This window comes from Aquarana catesbeiana, linkage group LG05, assembly GCF_042186555.1.
Source record: "Aquarana catesbeiana isolate 2022-GZ linkage group LG05, ASM4218655v1, whole genome shotgun sequence".
Classification (NCBI taxonomy): domain Eukaryota; kingdom Metazoa; phylum Chordata; class Amphibia; order Anura; family Ranidae; genus Aquarana; species Aquarana catesbeiana.
In genome coordinates, this window is record NC_133328.1 from 631,766,465 (window position 1) to 631,794,107 (window position 27,643).

Consider the following 27,643-nt stretch of genomic DNA (forward strand, 5'->3'; position numbering starts at 1 on the left):
TGTATACTTATATTTGCTGACATGTGGCCTTCCTATTTTTGACTACAGGAAAAATGGCACCTGGGAAGCGACTCCTGAACCTGGAGACCATGAACCAGGCAGTTCTAAATGTGAGGGTCCCAGTTAAGGGGTCAGTGTCAGCCCGAGCGGTGGAAATGGAGAAGGAAATCAATCAGGTATGAGAACAGACGAGAGAGACGATTGCCTGGTGTAAGGTTAAAATATGAATTGAATCCATGAATTTCAGGACACACCAAGTCTCAGTAATTGTTCATGGCTCCACCCAACCCAATCCTAGACGGATTTATCCATTACAGGCTCAGTAATGGCTCCACCCAACATTAAATTGCCTCCTATGAAGATTTATCCTGTACAGACTCAGTAATGGGGTGGCTTCTCAGTCTGTCCTCTTTCAAATTTGAGTGGGAACACCCTTGCAGTCACTTCTTCCGTCAGACGGACCTCTTCCACCTGAAAGCACTCTGACACCTCTTCCTGCCATTCTATCAGTGCCCTGACTTGATCCAACTCCTCTGAGGCTTCAGTCTCCACCAGGTAGGCCCGGTGTCCTGGGGCCCAAATTCTCAGCCACCTTCTGATATCCCTCTTGGTGTGCTCATTTCCTGAGATCTCCAGAACGGTGCTTCTGTCGGTTGGGGTCCCATGACTTCTACCCCCAAGCAAACATGGCCATGGAGGCGGCTTGCCACACAGATTGCGGCTCCAATCTAAGTTGGCTAGGGCCAGCTGCAGATAGCATCCCGGACGAGCCCCCAAATGTAGCATGGCCCCCTAGAGGACTGCTTAGAATTACCTGCTCATCTGCACAGCCAAGACCTGGTGAACTTTCCAACCCACCTGGCACTCTGGGTTCAGACATCCTTTTATCACTGTGTGGCAATAATCAAACAACTCAATGTATTTAGGTTCTATGAATATTTTACTTGAACCAATAAATGGGAAGTTTAAAGACTAAAGAACTCTCGTGGGGGTTTTGTTGCTGTTCAATGAATTTAGAATAAAACAGTACCCCAAAAGATGTGCATCAAAATGTGTGGGAAATACTATGAATGAATGCGTATATAGTAGACAAAAAGTGTGTCATGTGCAAATACCACATGTGCAAAACATCACATAATATATAAAAAATCAAATGCGAATAAATATAGGTGTAGCTGGAACATCAATGGTCCTATAAAAAATGAATACACCTGAAAGTGATAATATGGATAAAAGAGAATGTGTAATGTTAGTGCTAGTTTAAAATATCCCAAAAGTGCTGCATGAAATATACCAAAAAAAAAATGCGCAATTAAGATCAATCAATATGGTAAGGTATTTTGCGTGATAATTAACCGTGCAACCAAATATTCAAAAATAAAAATAATAATATGATATAATAAGTGTCCAAGCAAAAATAAAGTTCCGTATATGTGAAAAAAGAAAAAATCTGTGAGAAGTGTCTCTGCTTCCAAAGGATCCCGTGCAAATTGTTGTAGTGGTTATGTGATCTCCTCCAGTGGAACCCCCACTTGTGCACCCACTCACCGGAAAGCCTAACCCCTGCAGGGGTAATGAGCATGTAAATGTAGATCCAATGGCAGGAATCGATCGATGTCCCCCTCACTGACTCCACGATCTCCTTCCTGGTTGTGTCACCACTGGTCCTTATATTATTGATTTTATTGACGGGTCTCTGTGCTTCTCTTATGCAATGCAGGCAGATTCTGGCCAGAAGGAGAAGGTGAGTGAAGGTGAGTGGGGGCACAAGTGGGGGTTCCACTGGAGGAGATCACATAACCACTACAACAATTTGCACGGGATCCTTTGGAAGCAGAGACACTTCTCACAGATTTTTTCTTTTTTCACATATACAGAACTTTATTTTTGCTTGGACACTTATTATATCATATTATTATTTTTATTTTTATTTTTGAATATTTGGTTGCACGGTCAATTATCACGCAAAATACCTTACCATATTGATTGATCTTAATTGCGCATTTTTTTTTTTGTATATTTCATGCAGCACTTTTGGGATATTTTAAACTAGCACTAACATTACACATTCTCTTTTATCCATATTATCACTTTCAGGTGTATTCATTTTTTATAGGACCATTGATGTTCCAGCTACACCTATATGTATTCGCATTTGATTTTTTATATATTATGTGATGTTTTGCACATGTGGTATTTGCACATGACACACTTTTTGTCTACTATATACGCATTCATTTATAGTATTTCCCACACATTTTGATGCACATCTTTTGGGGTACTGTTTTATTCTAAATTCATTAAACAGCGCCAAATCCCCCACGAGAGTTCTTTAGTCTTTTGGATTTCACCTTGGTGTTTTCCTTTTTTGGGGGGGGCTGCAGTTCTTATAGGTTACCGTCCTAAGCGCGGAATACTTGGGTTTAAATAAATGGGAAGTTGTCACAAGATGAGGTAATAAATCTGCTGAGTTCTAGGCAACAGCGCCAACTCAGCAAAATAATTCCCCTGAAAGACACAAGACAATATTTTAACAATAACAATGCTATATCCTTTAGATGTAATGTTACCCCCTAGGCCTAGATGGATGTTTCCGTTAACTGCTTATACTGCCATAATAATAAAGATGGAACCTGGCCAGCCTACGCTCTATTCTAGGAAGGGAGAGCGGGTCCAGAGAAGAGTAACATAGGGGCCTTTCTATAAGTAATGGCAATAAAGTTCTCATTGCAGATCTGATGTTCTTCACCGGCTAGTTGGAGAATGTTAATTATAATCCGGTTGGGTGTGGTGGGAACAGTAGATTCTTTGTAGTGAAGAAAGCTAAAGGTGTCTGAGCACAGTGTTCAAATAATGCAGTAAAGTGTCTCAATATAATGGTGGCAAAGTAGGGATAAAGTTCGAGCAATTTGTCCTCTCACCAACAACCAGACCGTTCCAATGTCCTCCAAACAGGAACTCATGCAGCGGATCCGCTGTCGCGATCTCCTGACATAAAGCTTGCCCCACACACCGACAGGCAGGCAAATGGAGTGGCACTAGAAAGTATGTCAGGCAGCAAATAACAGAGTTAGGTCCCTCAGGCCACTGGTTGGAAGTAAGACTCTGTGTGGTAGGCTGCGACCTTTTTCTCCCTGTTGCACAGAGAGGTTCGTCTTGCGTCAGGCCCAGGAGGAAGAGACCCTCTACGCGGGCTTATGCTGCTTTTATAGCTACTCCCAGCAATCTTCAGATGGCAGCGAAGATCCCTGAGATATGTAGTCCTGGCACACAATCGTGCAAAGCAATTATCTGACGGGGAAACTATTTGTCCCACAATTCTTTTATTTGTCACACAGATATGATGTCACTGAATACATTGATCACTAGAGGGACAGGCAATACCTCAAAATGCTATGAGGTATGTTGCTTTATGTTTGTAGTCCATATTGCTACATCAACAATATCATCTACTTTCATCCAACCATCAATCTTAAAAGTGATCAAACAGACCAAAGCACTTCACCGACAGTTTATATATTTTAATTCAGATTGCAAGGGGTTCCCACCATCCTTGCTCTGAGTTACAGAGTCTGTGCATCTGCTGTACCTATTGTGAAGGGTTCCAACCATCCACGATTCTGCATACCAGATCTGCATGCTTGCTTTGCCCATTATGAAGGGTTTCCACCATACCCGTGCTGAGTCCCCAGGTCTGTACACCTGCTGTGCCCATTATGAGGGGTTCCCACCATTTCTGTGCTGAGTTCCCAGCTCCGTACATCTGCTGTGCCCATTATGAGGTCTTCCCGCCATCTCTGCACTGACTTCCTGGGTCTGTACACATTATGAGCTCACACACAGGTTGCGGAACACCAAAAACTTCCAAGTGGACAAAAACAGAGCCAAGAATTATGGCAAGAAGATCGCCCCAAAGGAATCACCAAATAAATAAGTAGGTCACAAATAACCCCCCAGGTTCTACCTATAGCTGACAGTTCACTTTTGGATGGACTGGCCTTTATATCACTTAGCAGTGAAAAGGGCGCCCCCTGGCTGGGGTCAGATTATGTGAGTACAGATAACACCCATCACCTCGCTGCGTCCATTACTTAAAACATACCGGAGCAGTGAGGGCAGTGTGTTTGGATGGAAGCGATGGGACCCTTCCCAAGAAATGTCCACATGGATCATTTAGGAGATTATAATTGTTGGCAGAGTTTCTGTTACATCTAAATATTCTTTTTTCTTCCTTAGGGGATTATCAAGCCATTCGGGAGCATCACAAAGTGCCATTATGCGGACCAGCAGGCCATGGGACATAAACCACGCAACTTCCTGAGACAGGTAAGGGGACACGCAGGAACTCACCAGCACCTACCAATCATATCATCGATCAATTCACTGGCGTAAGGAACATCTTTTCTTACTCCACCTCTTACCCACCTCAGAGCACTGTCCCTTGGTTCCACCCCTTAACTACCTCAGAGCACTGTCTCTTGGTTCCACCCCTTAACTACCTCAGAGCACTGTCCCTTGGTTCCACCCCTTAACTACCTCAGAGCACTGTCTCTTGGTTCCACCCCTTAACTACCTCAGAGCACTGTCCCTTGGTTCCACCCCTTAACTACCTCAGAGCACTGTCTCTTGGTTCCACCCCTTAACTACCTCAGAGCACTGTCCCTTGGTTCCACCCCTTACCCACCTCAGAGCACTGTCCCTTGGTTCCACCTCTTACCCACCTCAGAGCACTGTCCCTTGGTTCTACCCCCTTACCCACCTCAGAGCACTGTCCCTTGGTTCCACCCCTTACCTACCTCAGAGCACTGTCCCCTTGGTTCCACCCCCTTACCTCCTCAGAGCACTGTCCCTTGGTTCCACCCCTTACCCACCTCAGAGAACTGTCCCTTGGTTCCACCCCTTACCCACCTCAGAGAACTGTCCCTTGGTTCCACCCCTTAACCACCTCAGAGCACTGTCCCTTGGTTCTACCCCCTTACCCACCTCAGAGCACTGTCCCTTGGTTCTACCCCCTTACCCACCTCAGAGCACTGTCCCTTGGTTCTACCCCTTACCCACCTCAGAGCACTGTCCCTTGGTTCCACCCCTTACCTACCTCAGAGCACTGTCTCTTGGTTCTACCCCCTTACCCACCTCAGAGCACTGTCCCTTGGTTCTACCCCCTTACCCACCTCAGAGCACTGTCCCTTGGTTCCACCCCTTACCACCTCAGAGCACTGTCCCTTGGTTCTACCCCCTTACCCACCTCAGAGCACTGTCCCTTGGTTACACCCCTTACCCACCTCAGAGCACTGTCCCTTTTAGAGAACACAGAACCACTTATCATTTAGTGCTGCAAAGTAATTTTTATGGAATTTGTTAATTCAAACAAGAAAGGTAGTAAAATTGATTACCGGCTGCCTGCATGCCTGAGCTAAGGGCAACTGGTCTTCTGCCCTTACTCAAGATGACCTAGAAAGGCTAGGGGGGGGGGGATTTCAAAGGGATTTCTCAACAAAATAAAGCAGGGAGACATGGATGGATGGGGTGGGGGGAGTTTGCGTTGAATATTAAAAATAAATTAAATAATGTTTTTTAGATTGTGGTGCTCAACTAGAGTTAAGTTCAGCTTTACCTCCAGGCTCCTTTAGACTCTCCTCCCAAACCAAAGTTTCACAACCCAGAGTATTTATATCTTAGAGGAGGATGCCACCTAGTGGCCAAACTGAGAATTGTACTAACACCCCCCCCCCTCCCACACCTACAGTTCATCACCAATAATACCACACAGCTCACTCCTTCCAACTTTCTGGGGTAATGGTCCATGGTCACCTTTTGTCACCCCATTCATGTTTTAAATTATTTTCATGATTATTTCTGAAAATTATTGTTATGTCATTAGGTATTGTGTTACTACCTGCTGAGAATAGCGTCGCCTCTCTTTTTTCTCTCTGTAGGTGACCGCTCTGTGTACCTACCCTGACCTGCTGGACACTGATCACTTTTCAGAGGACGCTAAGCATCGGGCCCGGGAGATCTTGAAGAAGTTGGATAATGGATCAGTGGGTGAGTCTGGGGATATTGTCAGTCTGGGGTCATACACAAGAGCACTTTTTTAGATGCGTTACTGCAGCATTTAAGCCAAAGTAAACACAATGATTGATGAAGTTATTCAGTTTCTATGTTGCTGTACACACTGCACTTTTTTATTACTTTTTTGCATTAGGTGAATTGTATTGAAGTTAGTGGAGAAGGTAAAATTAATTTTAAATGATATAACTTTTTCTTACTATATTTAAAATAAAATAAAAGTAACAGTCCATGTTTTTTTTTCCCCTTTTAATATCAAAAAAACTAAATAAAGATATCAACAAAAAATAACAAATAAAATACTGTAAATTCTTTATAACTTTTTTTTGGTTATTTGCTATTGACTTTTTCTAAGAAAAAAATGGAATAAACAGATGGCAGAAAAAAGTTAAAACATTTAAATGTATTTTACCCTATCTTATTTACACTGATGATCAGTGCCCTGATTACAATAAATAAATAAAGAGTAACAATACAGTGCCCACCAGTGACAGTAATCAGTGCCCACCACTGCCCACAAGTGCCACAAATCAGTGCCCATTCCAGTGCCATGCCAGTCAGTGCTGGCAATCAGTGCCGCCTATCAGTGCTGCCCATCAATGCCCATCACTGCTGTCTATCAATGCCCATCAGTGTCGCCCATCAGTGCCACCCATCAGTGCCCATCTGTACCGCCTATCCATGCCGCCTATCCATGCCCACCAGTGCCGCCTATCAGTGCCCGCCACTTCCGCCTATCAGTGCCTACCAGTGCCGCCTATTAGTGCCCATCAGTGCCAACATTTTTGGTCTTTTTTTTTTTTTTTGTAAAAAATAAAAGAAAAACCCAGCAGTGATTAAATACCACCACAAGAAAGCTCTACTTGTGTGAAGAAAATGATAAAAAATTTGTTTGTGTACAGTGTAGCATGACCGCGCAATTGTCATTCAAAGTGCGACAGCGCTCAAAGATGAAAAATGGCCTGGGCAGGAAGGGGGTGTTAGTGCCTGGTAGGCAAGTGGTTAAATAAAAGTATTTTAAATAGGGTAGTAGTTTTATTACATATTGATTTTTAATATATTGATGAAGGATTTTTGATGCAATAAGAAAAGCAGATACCCCAGTTAACTCCCTCATTGATATCCCAGTGTGCAGCGTTTATTGTCAATGTTTAATAAAATGATAAAGAATCCCAAGAGCACGATGGGTCAGCTAAAGGAAAGCAGGGCAGGAGCTTTTTATTTTCTAAATCTCATCCTATATCCTGAACAGGACTGGCAGGATGGGGGTGATCATCATGGTTGATTGCATGTAAATTGAGCAGCTTGAGCAATTGGGCTCTCTAAACAGCTGGCATTTTCAGCAAAGTATTTTAGGAGAACATGCAAAAGGAGGTGAAAATTCCACCTGCTGGCTGTAAATAAAAATATCCACAGTGACATGTGGTAAGTCCAGAAGTTTCTCTTTGTGTCTCCACAGGCAGCTACAATCCAAATTTCATCGCTCGGGTTATGCCCTCCAAGATCGCCAAGTTCATCGAACAGAGAGACGGCAGAGTCCCCAGTGACCCCAGAGATATTATCGTGACCGGGGGGATATCAAAGGCCGTTCTGGTAAGTCTGCGAGTGGCACAAGATAGAGTCACTGACGACCTTCGAACTCTGTTAGTGGCACTTATTCGACTCTGCGTATATTAGGATTATTATTTCTGTCTGTAGCGGTGCCCCCCCCCCCCCCCCCCGTAGGGGCTGCTGAAAGTTGTGGCCCACCTGTCACCCTACCCAGCCCAGCATTCACTTCCCAATCACCTTGGAGACAATGACCAGTCCAGATGTTTGTTTTGTTATCTTATTACTCTCTGGGGACCCTGATCTAAGGGGGGCTCTCTGGGGATATATATACACACACACACATGTATATTACTGTATATACATGTGTATGCCCGCCCAAGCGTATGACTTTCTTTACTACGTTCTTTACTACGTTGCTATGGGCTCTAGCCCCAGATCTTTTGTAGACCTAGCAACGCCCCCGCCCGACAGTACTAGCTCCCGATGTCCTCTCTGACTCCTGTCTGGGCCTCCTGTTCAGATCCTCCAAACGTTTTTAAAGGGATGCGTCCTGCACCCGAGTCCCAAGCCCAGGGTCACCCCCCCAGAATTGGGAGCACCCCCAAAGACCCCGACAGCCTAGCACTCCATCTTCAGTTCTTCCACACGACAACTCCTCCACAACTGGGCTGACTCCGGGTATTTCAAGGAGGCCTGCCCCCTGCCAATCCTATTTGGGGATTGGTCGGGGAATCCCTGAGACACCCCAGACAACTCCACCTCTCTTCCCCTCCTCTCTTCTAGAATCCTCTAGAATCCAGAGGGAGGTGACAGTGGAGTGGTGCTATCTGCGAGTCACCAGCCTACTCTAAACCACTCCAAGCCCACATAGATCAAAGCAAACAGGCCTAGCTTGGCCTGCCTAAATTTACCTGCCGTCACCAAAAATACTAATCTCTAGCACCTATCTTAGTAGAGGGTGCTACTGTACATGTCTGTGACCCCATTTGGGTCAGATTTCCCTTCAATTCCTGCCCCTGTGACACCCATAAAAGAAAGGGGCAGGTGCTATTGTCACTGGGACCACAATAACAACCATGTCAGGAGGTCGAACCCACCTTTACTCTACTAATAAATTTATTTTTATTTTCTTTGTGTCCCCTTATGTCTTGTACTGATAGATAGGAAATCTCCTCTAAAACCTGACAGAGACTCAAAAGGCTGGAGTTCTTCTTTAAAGAGAACCCATTACTGTCAGACATATGAAAGACAATGCCCCCCCCCCCCCCTCCCCTCCCCCCGAGCCTCCTATAGGCAGGATTAATATTCCAGTTATGGGCGCATATGGCTGAGCTGAATCACTTGCTGGGTATTTATATTTCTTGAAGATGTAATGATGAGCGTTTGTGCTACACCTAGAGTCTCACTCCTCCTGCTGCATATTTCATAATGAAAAATAAACATGAGTGGCCTTGGCAGGCGGGTGGAGTTGGGTAACTAAGTTACAGAGCTCTCCATTGTGGTGTCCCCAAGAAGCTAGCGATTCCACCCAAAACTGAAACCTGAGCGGAGCAGAAGGCTGATACTTTTTATTGTATTTGGCTGATGGATATTTTACACATCTCTAAATGAGGGTAAGTTGCATACAGGTGATGTTGTTTCCTACTGGCTGAATATATGATCCACCAATCATAGGATACCCACCATTGGCAGAATTCACATTGCACAGGAGCATCCATTCAGCAATTTTTTTTCTATTTCCGTGCACAATACAACTTGTCACAGGCTCTTAATAGATGCATTTTCCAGCATGCGGGTCATTTTCTCTGACACCTAATTCCATCCTGGAAGGCTTTCTGATGTCACTTATTCTCTGTTTCTCTGTAGAACGTGCTGGCACTGGTGGTGAATGAAGAGGAGCCGCTGAAGACAGGAATTGTGATCCCCATGCCGCACTATCCGCTTTATTCAGATGCCATTGCGCTGTTTGGTGCCACAAAGGTGGAGTATGTCCTGGACGAGGAGCGCGGATGGGCGGTGAATGTGGACCGTATTCGGGAATCTCTCAGAGCTGCTCGGAAACACTGCAACCCAAAAGTCCTGTGTGTCCTCAACCCTGGGAATCCCACCGGTACTGACCCATCAAGACTGTACTGATTTGCCAGTCTTTACTGTCCATATGATTGCCCCAGCCAATGCACATGCAGACTGAGCCACCCAAAGATCCTATTCCAAGTCTGACAGATGTGGGCTCTCTCTAGGTGTTCACTGACCACCCAAACTGTTGCGGGTAGAAAAATAACCATCAATTGAGTGCCACGTTCATCCCCTGATCGCTTCTCTGCTTTTTGGCTATGATCAAGTGAAGTATCTGTTCTTATCTGTGTCCATTAGTGGTGCTCAACCATTGTTCTTGCCATTTGGCTGGGTTGGTTGGCTGTATAGTATCACTTCTGTTATGATGGGGGTCATGGGGGACCTTCCTCATGGGAAAGAAACTGAATTAAGGGCCCACAGGGTAGGAGCATTTTCCTGGTGTGGAAGATTCCAAGGAGTCCAGTGGCTCCTGGTTTGAGTGGGGCCACCTGACCTGGCTGAGAAGGAAGAGAGCCTGGGCTGTCAAGTGCCCCCTGGGAGTGGCAACCCAGGTTCTCTGAATACCACCATGGGTTGGGACCCCACTGTGAGGATAAGCACTAGGCCACAACACCACCTTCTTTTTTCTGCACCTCGCCCCATGGGCTAGATCTTTTAGCTGAGACTGGGGCAATTTTTGTTTTTGTGCCACAACGTGTAGCCATTTTCTGGCACAGTGGTCTTCAAACTGCCGCCCTTCGCTTGTTTTTTTCCCGCCCTTGGGGCATTATTCCCCCCTGTCAGCAACAATGGGGCATACTTGCTGCCATTGACACCGACAATGGGGCGCTATTGTGCCCATTGACACCAATGATGGGGCACTATTCTTCCCACTGACACCAATGATGGGGCACTATTCTTCCCACTGACACCAATGATGGGGCACTATTCTTCCCATGGACACCAATGATGGGGCACTATTCTTCCCATGGACACCAATGATGGGGCTCTATTCTTCCCATTGACACCAATGATTAGGCACTATTCTTCCCACAGACACCAATGATGGGGCTCTATTCTTCCCATAGACACCAATGATGGGGCACTATTCCTTCCACTGACACCAATGATGGAGCACTATTCCTTCCATTAAAACCAATGATGGGGCACTATTCCTTCCACTGACACCAAAGATGCAGCACTATTCCTTCCATTAATACCAATGATAGGGCACAATTTCTACCCCTAATGCCAAAAAGGACTATTTACTTACAGTGACACCAGGACATTTTCTTCTCCCACCTACCACAGTCCACCACCCCTAAAGTTTAAAGGACAGTAAACTGGCCCCTTGTTTAGAGAGTTTGGAGACCCCTGGTTTAGCAGATTGGCACTTTTTACTCTTCAGGTTAGTCATTGCACATTTTGTGTGTCTTTTTTTTACTCCACAAGGAAGGTAAGGTGTGGGTCTTTGTGCCTACCCAGAAGTCCTGCGGGAGGATGTGTGGCCCTTAGGTTCCTTACTCCCCCACCTTGGGGTTTCTCTCTTCGGAAGAGCCCCTAACTTAATACTCGGTGGTTGGCTTCAGCTGATCGTGAGGAGAGGGGTCCGCCAGGCCTTTTGGCTAGGTGGACCAGAGTGTCATGCCCCCCATCAGTAGTCTTGTAGTTTTTTCCCTCTTTGGCAGGAAACCAAAAATTCATCCTCCGATGCACTGACTGTCCAGCCAACCAATACAGAGAGAATATCTCAGCTGTGAAGGTTTACTTCAACCTCATTCACTCCACAACTCTTTTATCAAACTAGAAATAAGTGAAGAACTGCGCTACGTGCAAAATAGTAGAAACGTAAAATAAATATACCATAAATGACCAAATTTTTTGAAAAATCCTGCTGCTAAACAATAAAACCTCGATATAAGGCAGAGACCAAGTAAAAAATAATAATCAGTGTAGCGCTGGACACAAAGGAAAATTAATAGATGATGATGTGAAAAATAACTAAGAAAATATTGTGCAAAATCCCCAACGCTACCGAATAACCATTGGGTGAGATATCTTCAGCGAATAGAAAATATGTTAAATAAATCCAAAACAAACAGTGCAGCATTAAGCTAATGATGCAATACAAAGATATAGGATATAAACACACGTGGATTATTCCTCTAAGGCCTATGCCATCATAGAATAAATAGTGAAAATCATCTAAGTGGTATAACTCATTAATGTGAGTCCATATCCAAAGTGGTATATACAGGAGAAAATATCATGTGAAAAAAATGTGTAAAAAAAATTGAGAAAATAAAGAATTATGAAATAAAAGTTCAAAATAGTCCCAAATGCAAGATATTAGTTGCAAAGGAATCCAGTCTAAACTTATTGCGTGGTTCAGATTTGCTTGATCCACCTCTCATGCAGCCCACCACCGGATGGTAAAATTAAAGGCTTACCGGAAAGTCTGCGACCGCCCTTACTCAGGGGGGTCAAAACAGGCTTAGTAGTGGAAGAAGGATGGAATCTCTGTAGTCCCTCTCTTTTTTCCAGATGAGTAGTCTGCAGCAACGGGGATCCCAATGTAAAAGCAGGCTCCCTAAGATGCGTTCGATACTCCTTCCCAAAAGGGCCAGGTACCAATGAGCCACAGGTCCCAAGGGAAAAAGACAAAAGGAACTCCAATAGTGCAGATTGATAAAAGGGGGGTTCAATTTATTGAACTAAAATACAATGGAGGCACTTACAGCAAAGTGACAATGAAAAAAAAGGTCTTTGCGGTTTGAAATCAGTTTGCGCATGGGTCACAACGCTGATACGCATCGCGCATGCGTGAACTGATTTTAAACCGCAAAGACCTTTTTTTTTCATTGTCACTTTGCTGTAAGTGCCTCCATTGTATTTTAGTTCAATAAATTGAACCCCCCTTTTATCAATCTGCACTATTGGAGTTCCTTTTGTCTTTTTCCCTTGGGACCTGTGGCTCATTGGTACCTGGCCCTTTTGGGAAGGAGTATCGAACGCATCTTAGGGAGCCTGCTTTTACATTGGGATCCCCGTTGCTGCAGACTACTCATCTGGAAAAAAGAGAGGGACTACAGAGATTCCATCCTTCTTCCACTACTAAGCCTGTTTTGACCCCCCTGAGTAAGGGCGGTCGCAGACTTTCCGGTAAACTCTTTTATCAGCCAAAGAATTCTGTGGAGTCAGATCATGGACCTCACTTTTACCTGTTGCAGTTAATTAATTCAGCTTGGTCAGGGACACACCCCCACTTGATGATTGAACAGTAAGGGAGCAGAATCACTCTAATTAGGTCATCCCAGACAGTGCTCCCCCTTCTTTTGACACAGTAAGCATGTTCACACGTTTGACCAACAGTACTGTGCAAAGTGAAAGAGCCCTGATTGGCTTAAAGCTTGGCCCCTCCTTCTACCAATCACAGTGCTGCTGTGCAGGGGGTGATAGTAGGCTGATATCGGGACAGGATGACAGGAATGCGCTAATGAGACAATATCCTTCTATATGATAAATCTGCTTTCTTCCATCTGTTCACAGGACATGTACTGAGCAGAGACAACATTGAGGAGATCATTAGACTGGCTGCTGAAGAGAACCTGCTGCTTTTTGCTGATGAGGTGATATTATTGATATTATTATTAACTCTAATATTATTATTATATTATTAATATGCCCAAACAAATGACATCTCAGTTATAGGCAGAGTGAACTGTCACCCATTGGTCCTTCCTGCTGTGGTCTCTTTTTCCACCTAAAGTGAAAATGTGTGTGCACCCCCCCCCCCCCCCAACCCCCCCCAACCTTCGTGTGCCCAGCAGCGATGATCAGACAATGATGGAACAATAAGGAAGGGTGCAATAAAATAAACCTTAAACCTGGCAGAGCATCTAACCTTTCCCTCACTCCATCAACCACTTCAGGTATCTGCTAGAAGAGACAGGTTCTCTTTGTATTGCTATTAGTGTTTAGGTTCATGAGCTCCCCTTCCCTCAGGACTCTCCTGCAAGTCCCATGACTCTCCTGGAACCCTCATGACTCTCCTAGAATCCCCCGTGACACTCCTGAAACCCTCAGAACTCCCCTGTAATCCCCATTACTCTCTTGGAACCCCCCATGACTCTCCTAAAATCCCCTGGGACTCTCCTGAATCCCTCAGAACTTTCCTGGAACCCCTAGGATATTCCCAAAGTCCCGAGGACTCTCCTAGAATCCCCCAGGGCTCTCTTGGAGACCTCAAGACTCTTCTGGAATTTCTCAAACCTCTTTTGAAACCCCTGGGACTATCCTGGAACCTCCAGAACTTTCTCTGAACTTTCTCAGAATCCTCCGTGACTCTCCTTGAACCTGCAGGCTCTCATAGAATTTTCCGGGGCTCTCCTGGGAATACCCATTACTCCCCTGGAATCCACCAATACTCTACTGGGAATCCCCATGACTCACCTGGAACCCCCATGAATCTCCAAGAATCCATAGGACTCTACTGGAATCCCTCTGAACTCCTCTGAAAGGTTCCAGGTACTTCCCCTGAATTTGCAAACTTTTGGCTAAAAACTGCAGTTTTACCACCAGAATTTGGGGATAATCTTTCTTTCAACAAGCTACGCTTGATATAGCTGTCCTTAAAAAAAAAAAAAGACATCTTCCTATAGATTTTAGATCTGCCTCAGCTACTTCCATTGCTGGTCAAAAAAAAAAGGAAGCGTCCTTGCTAAAACAACCCCCCCCCCCTCCATAGACTTCGATGGGGTTCACAGCACAGTTTACAAACTTTTAATTTTGACCAAGATCCATAAGACAAACCTGGACATTAGTCTTCACTGTAGAGCATTATGTTGCCCTCAGGAGATCTGCAGACCTTTGCTCGTTCCTATCCATTTTTTGTGTTCTTGGCACCATATAGAGCAGTGGTCATCAACCCTGTCCTCAGGGCCCACTAACAGGCCAGGTTTGCAAGATAACTGAAATACATCACAGGTGATATCATTTGCTGCTCAGTGATTGCAGTATTCTAGTCTACATCTCCCCCAAGGTAATACATAAAACCTGGCCTGCTAGTGGACCCTGAGGACAGGGTTGATGACCACTGATATAGATATACACCATTATTCTGATCCTGTGACTAGTTTTCTTTGCTATGTTCAGTGGGGGTGTATGATGTCAGGTTGGAGGATTGTATTGCTGTTCTTTCTCTTTCATAGGTCACCCTTCTGTCCGGTCACTCTGTGTTTTCTCAGCACCACTTTCTCCTCTCCCCCAGGTATATCAGGAGAATGTCTTCGCCCCAGGATCCGTTTTTCATTCTCTTAAGAAAGTTCTGTTTGAAATGGGGCCAGCGTATTCCGAGCGGGTTCAGCTGGTGTCCATCTACTCCATCTCCAAGGGGATCAGCGGAGAGTGAGTGTCACATATCTATCCAAAGGGTGCTTAATGTGGAGCTTGGACCAAGAACTCCTTCCTCAGGGCAACTATTTCCAATTCTTCCTTACTGGCAGGGGCGTTGCTAGGTCTACAAAAGATCTGGGGCTAGAGCCCATAGCAACGTAGTAAAGAAAGTCATACGCTCGGGCGGGCATACACATGTATATAATATACGTTTGTGTATATATGCACAGAGATCCCCCCCCTTACATCAGGGTCCCCAGAGAGCCTCCCCCTTGCATCAGGGTCCCCAGAGAGCCTCCCCTCCCCTTGGGGACCCCTGCAGAGACTCGGGGCTATGGGCCAGAGATTCGGGGCTGTAGCCCCAAAAGCCACCCCCTAGGGACACCACTGCTTACTGGTAATATGTAGGGGGGTTCCTTCCTGACCCCATCTTGGATCAGAGTATAGCTATCAAATGTAATTAAAGAAATCCAGCCAGTTTACATTCCAGAGAAAAGTGTTTGGCACAATCACCTTAATAGATTACAAGTTCTGCTAATTATTACTTTTAAAAACCACCATAAACCTTCAGCTATAAGACAGTTACATGAGGTGACATTTCAGGAGTTTTCTTTACTAGCATTCCTTTACTGGCCATAGATGGGTAGAAATTAGAATAAAAATTCTTAGGTAAAAGATTCTAAGAAAGTTTATTGTTCTAATCATTAGTGAGTCAAATCGACATTTGTTTTTGACCATAGTGACGAGAAAATTTGAAGGAGCTGAATGGAACATTTTTCTCAAATGAACAAATTTGTACCAGTGTATATGGTTTTTGTATTCGGTAAAGTCCATTCATTCCCAAATCAAATGTTGAAAACATACAAAACATACAAAATCTTTTGAACGACAAAGGAATGTTCTAAAAACATTCTGAGAATTTTTTTTTCGATTAATGACAACACATTTTCAAATCGAAACAGTATATGAAATACGCTTCTCTGTAAACTGAACATACAGAAAAATCCAATCAAATACAATTAGGAGTGCCAGTGTAAAAAAAATCTGAAATAGTTAAATTACTCAAAGCAACTCTCAGAACAGGGTACAAAGTCAGTTTTTATATTACTCAAATCTGTCGGCACTTCTAAAACATTTTCCAAGAGATCCTCCTTTTGTGGTATCAGTGAGGTCTTTTTCTAAAAGCTGTTCCTTATTCTCAGGCAAAATGTCCCATCAGAAGATCAAGTCCTCCAACTATTGGGATCTCCACCTTCACACTCTGGAGGCAAGGAGATCACCATTACAATAGATTCTTGTGATCTATCAAAACATCTAAAAATCTTCCTTATGGACCCTCCATGTTGTGTTATCAGTGAGATCCAGCTCTTTAAGCTGTTCCATATTCTCAGATAAAAACATCCCATCAGTGGATAAAGTCCTCCAACTATTGAGATATTCACCACTGCACTCCGAAGGAGATCACCATTAGGCTCCTTTCACACTTGTGCGACTTAGGATACGACTTGTGAGACCCAAAGTCGCAGGACATGTAAAATGAAATGTATCTCTATGAGAGCTGTGCCAATTGACACTACTGAAGTCGGTGTGACATCAGAAAAGCTTTCTACACAACTTTGATCCAACTTTGATACGACTTCAATGCCAGAGAGTGTAAAAGTCTTATCAAAGTCACTTCAAAGTAGTATCAAAGTTGGACTCCAAAGTTGCACTGAAATTCGCGCATCTTTGGAGTCGGCTAGTGTGAAAGGAGCCTTAGAGCCCTTTCACACTGGGGCGGTTTGCAGGCGCTATTGCGCTAAAAATACCGCCTGCAAACCAACCCAAAACAGCCGCTGCTGTTTGTTCAGTGTGAAAGCCCGAGGGCTTTCACACTGAAGCGGTGCGCTGGCAGGAGAAGAAAAAATTCCTGCAAGCCGCACCTTTGGAGCGGTGAAGGAGCGGTGTATTCACCGCTCCTTCACCGCTCCTGCCCATTGAAATCAATGGGGCAGCGCGGCTATACCGCGGCAATACCGCGGCTATAGCTGCGCTATACGAGCAGTTTTAACCCTTTTTCGGCCGCCAGCGGGGGTTAAAACCGCACCGCTAGCGGCCGAATACCGCCGCAAAAACGACGGTAAAGCAGCGCTAAAAATAGCGCTGTTTTACCGCCGACGCCCCCACCACCCCAGTGTGAAAGGGGCCTTACATATATTCCTGCGATCTATCAGAGCATCCAAAGCTCTTTTTGTGAGCTCCTTCACATTGTGGTATCGGTGATGTCCTCTTCTATAAGCTGTTCCATATTCTCAGACAAAAAAGAACGTCAAAGTATTAGGTGTGACCATTTGAACCACTATGGCTGGTGTCTCAACTTGGATAGGAGATCTGCGAAAAGAGAAGTACTTAAGGGGGGAGTAGAAATGAGAAGGAGGAGATGAGGAGGGATATGGAGTGCACAGATATGGAGATATGGAGTGCACAGATATGGAGATATGGAGTGCACAGATATGGAGATATGGAGTGCACAGATATGGAGTGGACCAGGCCAGTAAGTTTTGGGTGTCATGTCAGTAAAATTCAATCTGGTAGGTTGGCATTGGCAACACTGCTGTTGCCAATGCCAACCTACCAGATTAAATTTTACTGACATGACACCCAAAACTCACTGGCACAGCCAAGTTCTTACTGGCATTTCCGCCAGTTACAAAATGACCGTTTTAAGTGAAAATTTCAGTATTTAGCCTACAAACAAGTACAACATGCAATTAGCAATGTGATTTAAGGTAGATATTAAGACAAAAAACATATTATTTTATTTTCGATATAGAGAGTAAGACGCTCAGGGACAGGACAGTGACAGTCTCTCTCCACATCAGGTGGTCCCTCCAGTCCAAACAGCACTGACAGTACCACTTGCCTTGCTCATGCCCCGCAGACCCACACGCGAGGTTCCAGCCACTCTGCTTGGCTCCCTTGCACCATGACATCACACGAAGCGCCACCTCCGCTAGACCCGGTCCCCGCCGTCACCGCCTGAGCACACTGTAGCAGGCTCCCGGATGGTCTCAGCTGGCTCTGGACTAGAACTATGCATGTGCAGTTCCGAGCCGAGCGTCACAGCCATATTTTTAACTGGCAACCTTTTTCTGTCACTGGCATTTACTGGCAGAAGAAAAGTGCCAGATTTTTACTGACTGCCAGGAAAAATACTGACGGTTGGCAACACTGCAGGGCAGGGTTGGGGACCATGGCTTACTAGATGCTGTGGAAATGTCCTCTGCAATCAATGTTGACTCCATGCTGTCCTCACTCCATGCTGTCGGTGCTTCATGCTGTCTCTCCCACTTTCCAGCATGTAGTTAGCATGGAGTGGGAGACAGCATAGAGCAGGGGACAGCATGTAGCGGGGGACAGCATGGAGCGCAGCCAGAGTTGACAGCATGGAGCATGGTCAGTATAAAGCGTGTACTGAATGGAGCATGGTCAGCATGGAAACCGGTCAGCTTGGAGGGAGGACAGAATGGAGCGAGGACAGCATGGAGCGAAGTCAGCATGGAGCGAGCATAGTATGTAGCATGGTCAGCATGGTGCTCGGTCAGTATGTTGCATGGTCAGCATGGTGCATGGTCAGTATGTTGCATGGTCAGCATGGAGCGTGCATAGTATGTAGCATGGTCAGCATGGTGCACGGTCAGCATGGAGTGTGGTCAGCATTGAGCGTGCATGGTATGAAGCATGGTCAGCATGGTGCACGGTCAGTATGTTGCACGGTCAGCATGGAGCACGTGTTGGAAGGTCAACAACATGTAATGTAAAGTACAGTGAAACCTCGAGTTGCGAGTAACGCGGTATACGAGCGTTTCGTAATACAAGCTATTTTTAAAAAAAAACCTTGGCTCGATTTGCAAATGTTGTCTTGCAAGTTGAGCAGGATTCAAGCCGCTGGGGTGTGCAGTACCACATTTGGCCAGAGGTGCGGGGGGCGCTGGTGAGGCTCGGAGACACTCTGGAACTGAGTGTCTCCGGCACCCCCGCACCTCTGGCCACATGCGGTACTACATAAACCGGCGCCCCCGCACCTCTGGCCACATACAGTACTGCATACACCAGCAGTGACTGTGGAACCAATTATCTGAGTTTCCCTTGATGCTTATGGGGAAACTCTCTGATATACGAGTGCTTTGGTTACAATTACTTCTGGAACAGATTATACTCGTAATACAAGGTACTACTGTACTGTGAACTATATTAGTGTATGCAATATACCTTTCTATCCAGCAGGTGGCACTGCAGTATGATAGCGTGTATTCTATAGTACAAAGTAATAACAAGATGTACCATCTGTATCTAAATATGTACCTGTATGCTCCTTGTTCCTGTTCTCTTCCTGTTCTATGATAAAAAACATGTAATATATTTCTCCATAAAAGTAAAGCCGTTTGCTGTATCCAAGAAGCTTCCAAAGCATGACTTCAATACTCAGCTAATAGCATGGTCAGCATGGAGTGTGGATAGTATATAGCATGGTCAGCATGGAGCGTGGATAGTATATAGCATGGTCAGCATGGAGCGTGGATAGTATATAGCATGGTCAGCATGGAGCATGGTCAGCATGGAGCGTGGATAGTATGTAGCGTGGTCAGCATGTTAGCTGCTGCCCCAGGTCTCCTGTTTCAGGGTGGCTCCTTTCTCTTGCAGCTTCCTATGGAGCCACCCTTGTATGCAGGGGCTAGAGCTGTGTCTCCCTACACTGTGTGCACCAAAGAAAGCACACACAGCTTTATAGCGTAGAATGTCAAAGCGCTACCCTGCTCATGCTCCTCCTCTGTCTCCCCTCCCTTCCCTAAGTTAGCAGACTGACTGCTAACTGCACTGTCCACTCCTTACCCTTTCCTGTGACGCAAAAAAAAAAAAAGTTCAGGGAAGCAGCACTGAGCCAGCAGTATTGAAAGTCATAAACTGCAAATGTTGGGGTAATAATTTTATTTGAGAAAAAAAATGTAAAAAAAAAAGCTGTGAAGTTTTTTTTTTTTTTAAATATACATTTTTTGTTCTTTTTTAATCTTTGCTGGAAATGTGACACAGAAAACATGAGTGACATGAAATGAGCCATAGAGATAAGTCTTCTGCAATGAGGTTTGAAAATAACGGTGAACTGGCTATCCTTTGTGAATTGAGTCTGTTTTCATCTTTTTATTATTATATCATCAAAATTATTAACATACAATAACAATTGTTATCAGATGTTTACATGGTGTTGAAATAAATACATCTGAGATAAATGCTTATTCTCCCCTCCCCCGAGGTGCGGCCTCCGCTCTGGCTACATTGAGTTTGTGAACGTGGAACAAGCCGTGTTCAGGCACTTCGATATCCTGAAATCCTTTGACATACCCTCCATCATTGCTGTGCTGGCCCTGGAGGTTCTGGTGGACCCCCCACAGCCTGGAGATCCCTCGTATGAGACTTTCCAAGCGGTGAGTGCAGAACATGTAATGCCTGGGGGGGGGGGGGGGGGGTGATATTTAGCAGTGGTCTCCAAACTGCAGCCCTGGGGCCGGATGCTTGCCTTTATTCGTCCCATGAGGCATCATTCCTGCCAATAACACTAATAGGACATAATTTCTGCCTCTAACACCTACAAAGGGGCACTATTCCTCCCACTGACACCAACAATGGGGCACTATTCCTCCCACTGACACCATCAATGGGGCACTATTCCTCCCACTGACACCAACAATGGGGGACCATTCCTCCCACTGACATCATCAATGGGGCACTATTCCTCCAACTGATACCAACAATGGGGCACTATTCCTCCCACTGACACCATCAATGGGGCACTATTCCTCCCACTGACACCAACAATGGGGCACTATTCCTCCCACTGACACCATCAATGGGGCACTATTCCTCCCACTGACACCATCAATGGGGCACTATTCCTCCCACTGACACCAACAATGGGGCACTATTCCTCCCACTGACACCAACAATGAGGCACTATTCCTCCCACTGACACCATCAATGGGGCACTATTCCTCCCACTGACACCAACAATGGGGCACTATTCCTCCCACTGACACCAACAATGGGGGACTATTCCTCCCACTGACACCAACAATGGGGCACTATTCCTCCCACTGACACCATCAATGGGGCACTATTCCTCCCACTGACACCATCAATGGGGCACTATTCCTCCCACTGACACCATCAATGGGGCACTATTCCTCCCACTGACACCATCAATGGGGCACTATTCCTCCCACTGACACCATCAATGGGGCACTATTCCTCCCACTGACACCATCAATGGGGCACTATTCCTCCCACTGACACCATCAACGGGGCACTATTCCTCCCACTGACACCAATTTCTCCCTCTAATACCAACAATTGGGCATTGTTTACTTCCTACTGGGCACAGTCCGATCCCCCTAAAGTCTGAGGGACAGTAAACTTTAGAAAGTTTGGAGACCCCTGATATATTAAATATTGTATATAATATATAGGATATTTGGTGGCTTACAGCTTACAGCAATGTTGTTTATTAACAACATTAAAATAAAAAGAAACGTTGTTTCTTTTTGATAGATAGGAAGTAGTTCCGGACAGCCGCACTCCGAAAAAATTGCCTTTTATTCAAAAAACAAAATCAAAAGTACATGCCACAGCAGAACAGAAGAGCTGACGCGTTTCACACTACAGTGCTTAATCATAGTATGATTAAGCACTGTTTGTAGTGTGCAACGCGTCAGCTCTTCTGTTCTGCTGTGGCATGTACTTTTGATTTTGTTTTTTGAATAAAAGGCAATTTTTTCGGAGTGCGGCTGTCCGGAACTACTTCCTATCTACAGGGGGTCTCCGAGTTGCAAACGGGTTAGGGACTGCCTGTTGGTTCTGAAGTCGGATTTGTTCGGAAGTCGGAGGCGCATGCGCAGAACGGCAGAGACGTCGTTTTTCGATGTTCTGTCAAGTAGCCGCGCATGCGCAGACATCGTTTTCCGATGTTTTCCGCTGTTTTCTGATGGTTTCTGATGTGTTCATAAGTAGGAGTTGTTCGCAAGTCGGAGGTTCGTAACTCGGGGACCCTCTGTATTGCTATATGCATTGCCAGCACCTGTGGCTTCTAAACTGGTGAAGAGGTTTACGATCGCTTGACCTTCCTGGAGCGGCGATACCTCCCCTTCCCTACATTGTTTCTTTTTGAATCTTCCTGTTTCTTCATCTGCAGATCATGGGATGAACAGAGGAACAAATGTTCCTCTGATTAACCACTTATAAACCCTTAATTTACTTGAATCGGCCTTAATTAACTCCCTATTCCCCCCTATTTATTTATTTTCCAGATTTTTTTTTTTTGTTCATGTCTATTTTATAAACGATAAACAATTAAAACTTTTTTTTGTTTGCTTTTAGTTACATAGTTACATAGTAGGTGAGGTTGAAAAAAGACACAAGTCCATCAAGTGTGTGTGATTATGTGTCAGTATTACATTGTATATCCCTGTATGTTGTGGTCATTCAGGTGATTATCTAATAGTTTCTTGAAGCTATCAATGCTCCCCGCTGAGACCACCGCCTGTGGAAGGGAATTCCACATCCTTGCCGCTCTTACAGTAAAGAACCCTCTATGTAGTTTAAGGTTAAACCTCTTTTCTTCTAATTGTAATGAGTGGCCACGAGTCTTATTAAACTCTCTTCTGCGAAAAAGTTTTATCCCTATTGTGGGGTCACCAGTCCAGTATTTGTATATTGAAATCATATCCCCTCTCAAGCGTCTCTTCTCCAGAGAGAATAAGTTCAGTGCTCACAACCTTTCCTCATAACTAAGATCCTCCAGACCCTTTATTAGCTTTGTTGCCCTTCTTTGTACTCGCTCCATTTCCAGTACATTCTTCCTGTGGACTGGTGCCCACTAACTTTGTTAGTGAATATTTTTACACATATATATTAACATATATTTACACATTTCACATTGAAAAAGCGCAAAATTTAAAAAAAATCTATTTATTTCATTTGTAAATAACTGCTTTGTACCATTGCTGACAGCTGAAGTGAAAACAAAACATTTGCGGTCGGTATTGGTAATTGGTATCGGTGAGTACTAAGAAAAAAGTATCGGTACTTGTAAAAAAAAAAAAAAATGGTATTGGTGCATCCCTATATGATAAAATGTATCAAAACAAAAATGTGACTATTTCATCAGTCTTTATAAATGGGGCCGTGAGAGTAATGGGAAACGAGTAAAAGTCACGTGACTTGAAGATGAGTGGGGGGAGGAGCTACATATGAGGCTACTTACCTCCCTCCTCCATCTTATTCTGCAGGAGACACAGAATCGGCTAAGCTCTCAGCTGGAGAAGGCCCGGCTGGCTGAGGAAATACTAAACCGGTCCCCAGGAATCCGCTGCAGTCCCGTTCAGGGGGGCCTGTATGCCTTTCCCCGTATCCAGATCCCGGAGAGAGCCGTCAGCCTGGCACAGGTACCTCACAGTCATACAGATACACATACAGTGTGCTACTTAGCCAACAACCCCCCAAAAATATCACCCTGGGGGGACATTTTAGTCCAAGCAGGGGAACCTGTCATTACCCAGTATTTGCTGGTCATTTGTTGTGTTAATTTCAAGGTGGAGACCTGGCCTGAAAGTGTCATTGGATGGAGCAGGGAAGGGTTCAATTCTCTATTCTCTCCATTGGAAAAATCACGGCTGAAATGCGTTAGCTGTACTGTGATGTTCTTACATGTAGTCTAATTTGGAATTTGGAATATACCGGTTTGCTGGCTATTATCTCTTATGGATTGGGAAAATTACCCTTACTTCCTGTTCTAGTGACCACAGGCACCCCAACAGGAAATGAGAGAAAATCTTCCAAACAACAAATGATTATATATATACACACACATACATACATACATACATATATATATATATATATATATATATATATATATATATATATATATATATAGTTATTTTATTTTTTTTAATTGAGTATTTATTTTTTTCAGGAGATAGCAGCATTTACACTTATTTTTTATTAACAGTTTATTACCTTTTTCACATGATATATTTAGATATCACTTGCACTGTTGGTGGGGCAAGCGCAGAATAATTAAGAAATACAAACAACTGATTATACACCAAGTGCAGACAATATACAGGTTTACTATTGAGAAAAAAAAAAAATATTTGTCTGGCCACCTTTTCCCCCCGAAAATTTGGCTCTCTGGATGACCTGACGAGTCCATTGCACGGTCCTGGGAGGTATGAGTGACGGCTGTGTTCATTCTCAGGAACGGGGACAGGCACCTGACGTATTCTTCTGCCACCTTCTCCTGGAGGAGACCGGCATCGTCTTATTGGACGGGACCAGCTTTGGCCAAGAAAAGGGGACTTACCACTTTAGGTGAGCGATTACTTCCTAGAAAATGTGATACAAATAAATATGAATAAAGTATACTCAGTGTACCATATACAATGTAATTGTTTGTTGCTAATTGGTCGTTGTATCTGAACACTTGGAAAGTCAGGGATCACACTCTCAGCAAGAGCACAGGAGAAGGTTTATCTCCTACAACGTATCTATTATTTATCTGTGGATGACAAAGAAATGGGAAAATCATATACTGTGTATATATACAGTATCTCACAAAAGTGAGTACACCCCTCACATTTTTGTAAATATTTTCTTCTATCTTTTCATGTGACAACACAGAAGAAATGACACTTTGCTACAATGTAAAGTAGTGAGTGTACAGCTTGTATAACAGTGTAAATTTGCTGTCCCCTCAAAATAACTCAACACACAGCCATTAATGTCTAAACCGCTGGCAACAAAAGTGAGTACACCCCTAAGTGAAAATGTCCAAATTAGGCCCAAAGTGTCAATATTTCGTGTGGCCCCCATTATTTTCCAGCACTGCCTTAACCCTCTTCGGCATGGAGTTCACCAGAACTTCACAGGTTGCCACTGGAGTCCTCTTCCCCTCCTCCATGACAACATCACAGAGCTGGTGGATGTTAGAAACCTTGCACTCCTCCACCTTCCCTTTGAGGATGCCCCACAGATGATCAATAGGGTTTAGGTCTGGAGACATGCTTGGCCAGTCCATCACCTTTACCCTCAGCTTCTTTAGCAAGTCAGTGGTCCTCTTGGAGGTGTGTTTGGGGTCGTTATCATGTTGGAATACTGCCCTGAGGCCAAATCTCCAGGGAAGGAGATCATGCTCTGCTTCAGTATGTCACAGTACATGTTGGCATTCATGGTTCCCTCAATGAACTGTAGCTTCCCAGTGCCGGCAGCACTCATGCAGCCCCAGACCGTGACACTCCCACCACCATGCTTGACTGTAGGCAAGACACACTTGTCTTTGTCCTCCTCACCTGGTTGCCGCCACACATGCCTGACACCATCTGAACCAAATAAGTTTATCTTGGTCTCATCAGACCACAGGACATGGTTCCAGTAATCCATGTCCTTAGTCTGCTTGTCTTCAGCAAACTGTTTACAAGCTTTCTTGTGCATCATCTTTAGAAGAGGCTTCCTTCTGGGACAACAGCCATGCAGACCAGTTTGATGCAGTGTGCGGCGTATTGCCTGAGCACTGACAGGCTGCCCCCCACAGCTTCAACCTCTGCAGCAATGCTGGCAGCACTCATACGTCTATTTCCCAAAGACAACCTCTGGATATGACACTGAGCACGTGACCTCAACTTCTTTGGTCAACCATGGCGAGGCCTGTTCTGAGTGGAACCTGTCCTGTTATACCTCTGTATGGTCTTGGCCACCGTGCTGCAGCTCAGTTTCAGGGTCTTGGCAATCTTCTTATAGCCTAGGCCATCTTTATGTAGAGAAACAATTCTTTTTCTCAGATCCTCAGAGAGTTCTTTCCCATGAGGTGCCATGTTGAACTTCCAGTGACCAGTATGAGAGAGTGAGAGTGATAACACCAAATTTAACACACCTGCCCCCAATTTACACCTGAGACCTTGTAACACTAATGAGTGACATGACAACGGGGAGGGAAAATGGTTAATTGGGCCCAATTTGGACATTTTCACTTAGGGGTGTACTCACTTTTATTGCCGGCGGTTTAGACATTAATGGCTGTGTGTTGAGTTATTTTGAGGGGACAGCAAATTTACACTGTTATACAAGCTGTACACTCACTACTTTACATTGTAGCGAAGTGTCATTTCTTCAGTGTTGTCACATGAAAAGATAGAAGAAAATATTTACAAAAATTTGAGGGGTGTACTCACTTTTGTGAGATACTGTGGGGTTCATCTCATGTTCATTGTGTGTTTCAGGATCTCTCTGCTCCACCCTCTGGAGGAACTGAAATCCATCCTGGAAAAGATCGTAGAATTCCACGAAAAATTTATCCGGGAATATTCCTAAACTGATCCCCCCTGAATCCCCATCACATAGAAAGTCTCAGTATTAATAGTCATGATGTTTTACCAGCACTCTGTCCAGCCACTCCATCCACAAATCAGTACGCATTCCACAATAAATAGAAATGATGGTATATCTGCAACAATGTGTCGTATATCACTCCTACATCCGGTGTCATACAATGCCAGGAATTCTATCACATGAGCAAAATGAGGTGGTGAGAAATAGGGAAATGGTCCTATTTGATCACATTTATGCATTTTGAGTTAGCGCCACATATCTCTATTTACCTTATCCTTAAACAATGCATTATACGGCTGTCATGCTGAAGCTTCCACTTCCGATACAAGTCACTGGCCTGGAACAGATCAGCAGGTAGGGACTCCTACATTTCTTTTCTAATCTGCATAGGTGTTCCAGACACAAAGTAGTAAACAGGCATATAATTAAATAAGGTCGCATCAGTAGACCATGGGGGATATCGCGGTGTCTCCTGCCACATTCGGCTGTGTTTTCCAGTGGTGGTGAACGCAGTGTCCCTGAGCGGTGTGCTGATGTCACTGATGGTCGTCATAAAGCCACACACCGACGCGTTTCGTCATCCGCAAAATCATCTGAAGGTGTGGCTTTACGGCGAGACGTACCATCCTTTATACTGGCAACTGTCCCGGGGCAATTTAACCCCTAATGTTTTGCGGCTTCTCACCCCTATCTGGATATCGCTATCTAGACAGGGCAATCGGGACGACGGGCAGGTTGCAAACCGGCAACTAGCGCCAACCAACAAACACACACGAACGTCTGTATTTTATGAAGGCAATGCCAGCGCCAATCACACACAAACGCCCGTGGCTCAACAGTTCTTTCCGTCTGACTAAACATTTGTTGTGTAATATATTGGGATTCAAAATACTGCATAACATATAAAAAAACAATATATAATAACAGTATTTAAAAAATATATATATAAAAAAACAGCAATTGAAAATTAAAAAACAACTGAAGAGTGGTGGACCCATTTTCTCGCGGATATGCTACTATAGCAATTAAATGTTGCAGTCTTTTAGACATTTATTTGTTAGATGTATATTTAATAAATTCATAAACCCCATATGGTTGTTTAGTGTAATTACACCAACAACCCAATATTCAAGCACACCTCTCCCTTGTATTCCTATAT

General features: G+C 44.5%; 1 protein-coding gene and 1 pseudogene across 1 annotated transcript; both read left to right on the forward strand.

Moving 5' to 3' along the window:
* Positions 1 to 53: 53 nt before the first annotated feature.
* LOC141145558 (alanine aminotransferase 2-like) lies at positions 54 to 26,466 on the forward strand. The gene is made up of 11 exons (XM_073632348.1): positions 54 to 176; positions 4,237 to 4,326; positions 5,937 to 6,045; positions 7,529 to 7,662; positions 9,487 to 9,730; positions 13,225 to 13,304; positions 14,945 to 15,081; positions 20,360 to 20,531; positions 23,388 to 23,543; positions 24,359 to 24,471; positions 26,376 to 26,466. Exons 1-11 carry the CDS (start codon positions 54 to 56, stop codon positions 26,464 to 26,466), a joined length of 1,449 nt encoding a protein of 482 aa, XP_073488449.1.
* Positions 9,932 to 10,082, forward strand: LOC141146469 (U2 spliceosomal RNA; annotated as a pseudogene).
* Positions 26,467 to 27,643: the final 1,177 nt, after the last annotated feature.

Coding starts and splice junctions, on each gene's coding strand:
- LOC141145558 (XM_073632348.1), top strand. CDS start 54: ATGGCACCTGGGAAGCGACTCCTGAACCTGGAGACCATGAACCAGGCA. Junction 15,082..20,359: donor TCCAAGGGGATCAGCGGAGA/GTGAGTGTCACA, acceptor CCCTCCCCCGAG/GTGCGGCCTCCGCTCTGGCT. Junction 23,544..24,358: donor GAGCCGTCAGCCTGGCACAG/GTACCTCACAGT, acceptor GTTCATTCTCAG/GAACGGGGACAGGCACCTGA.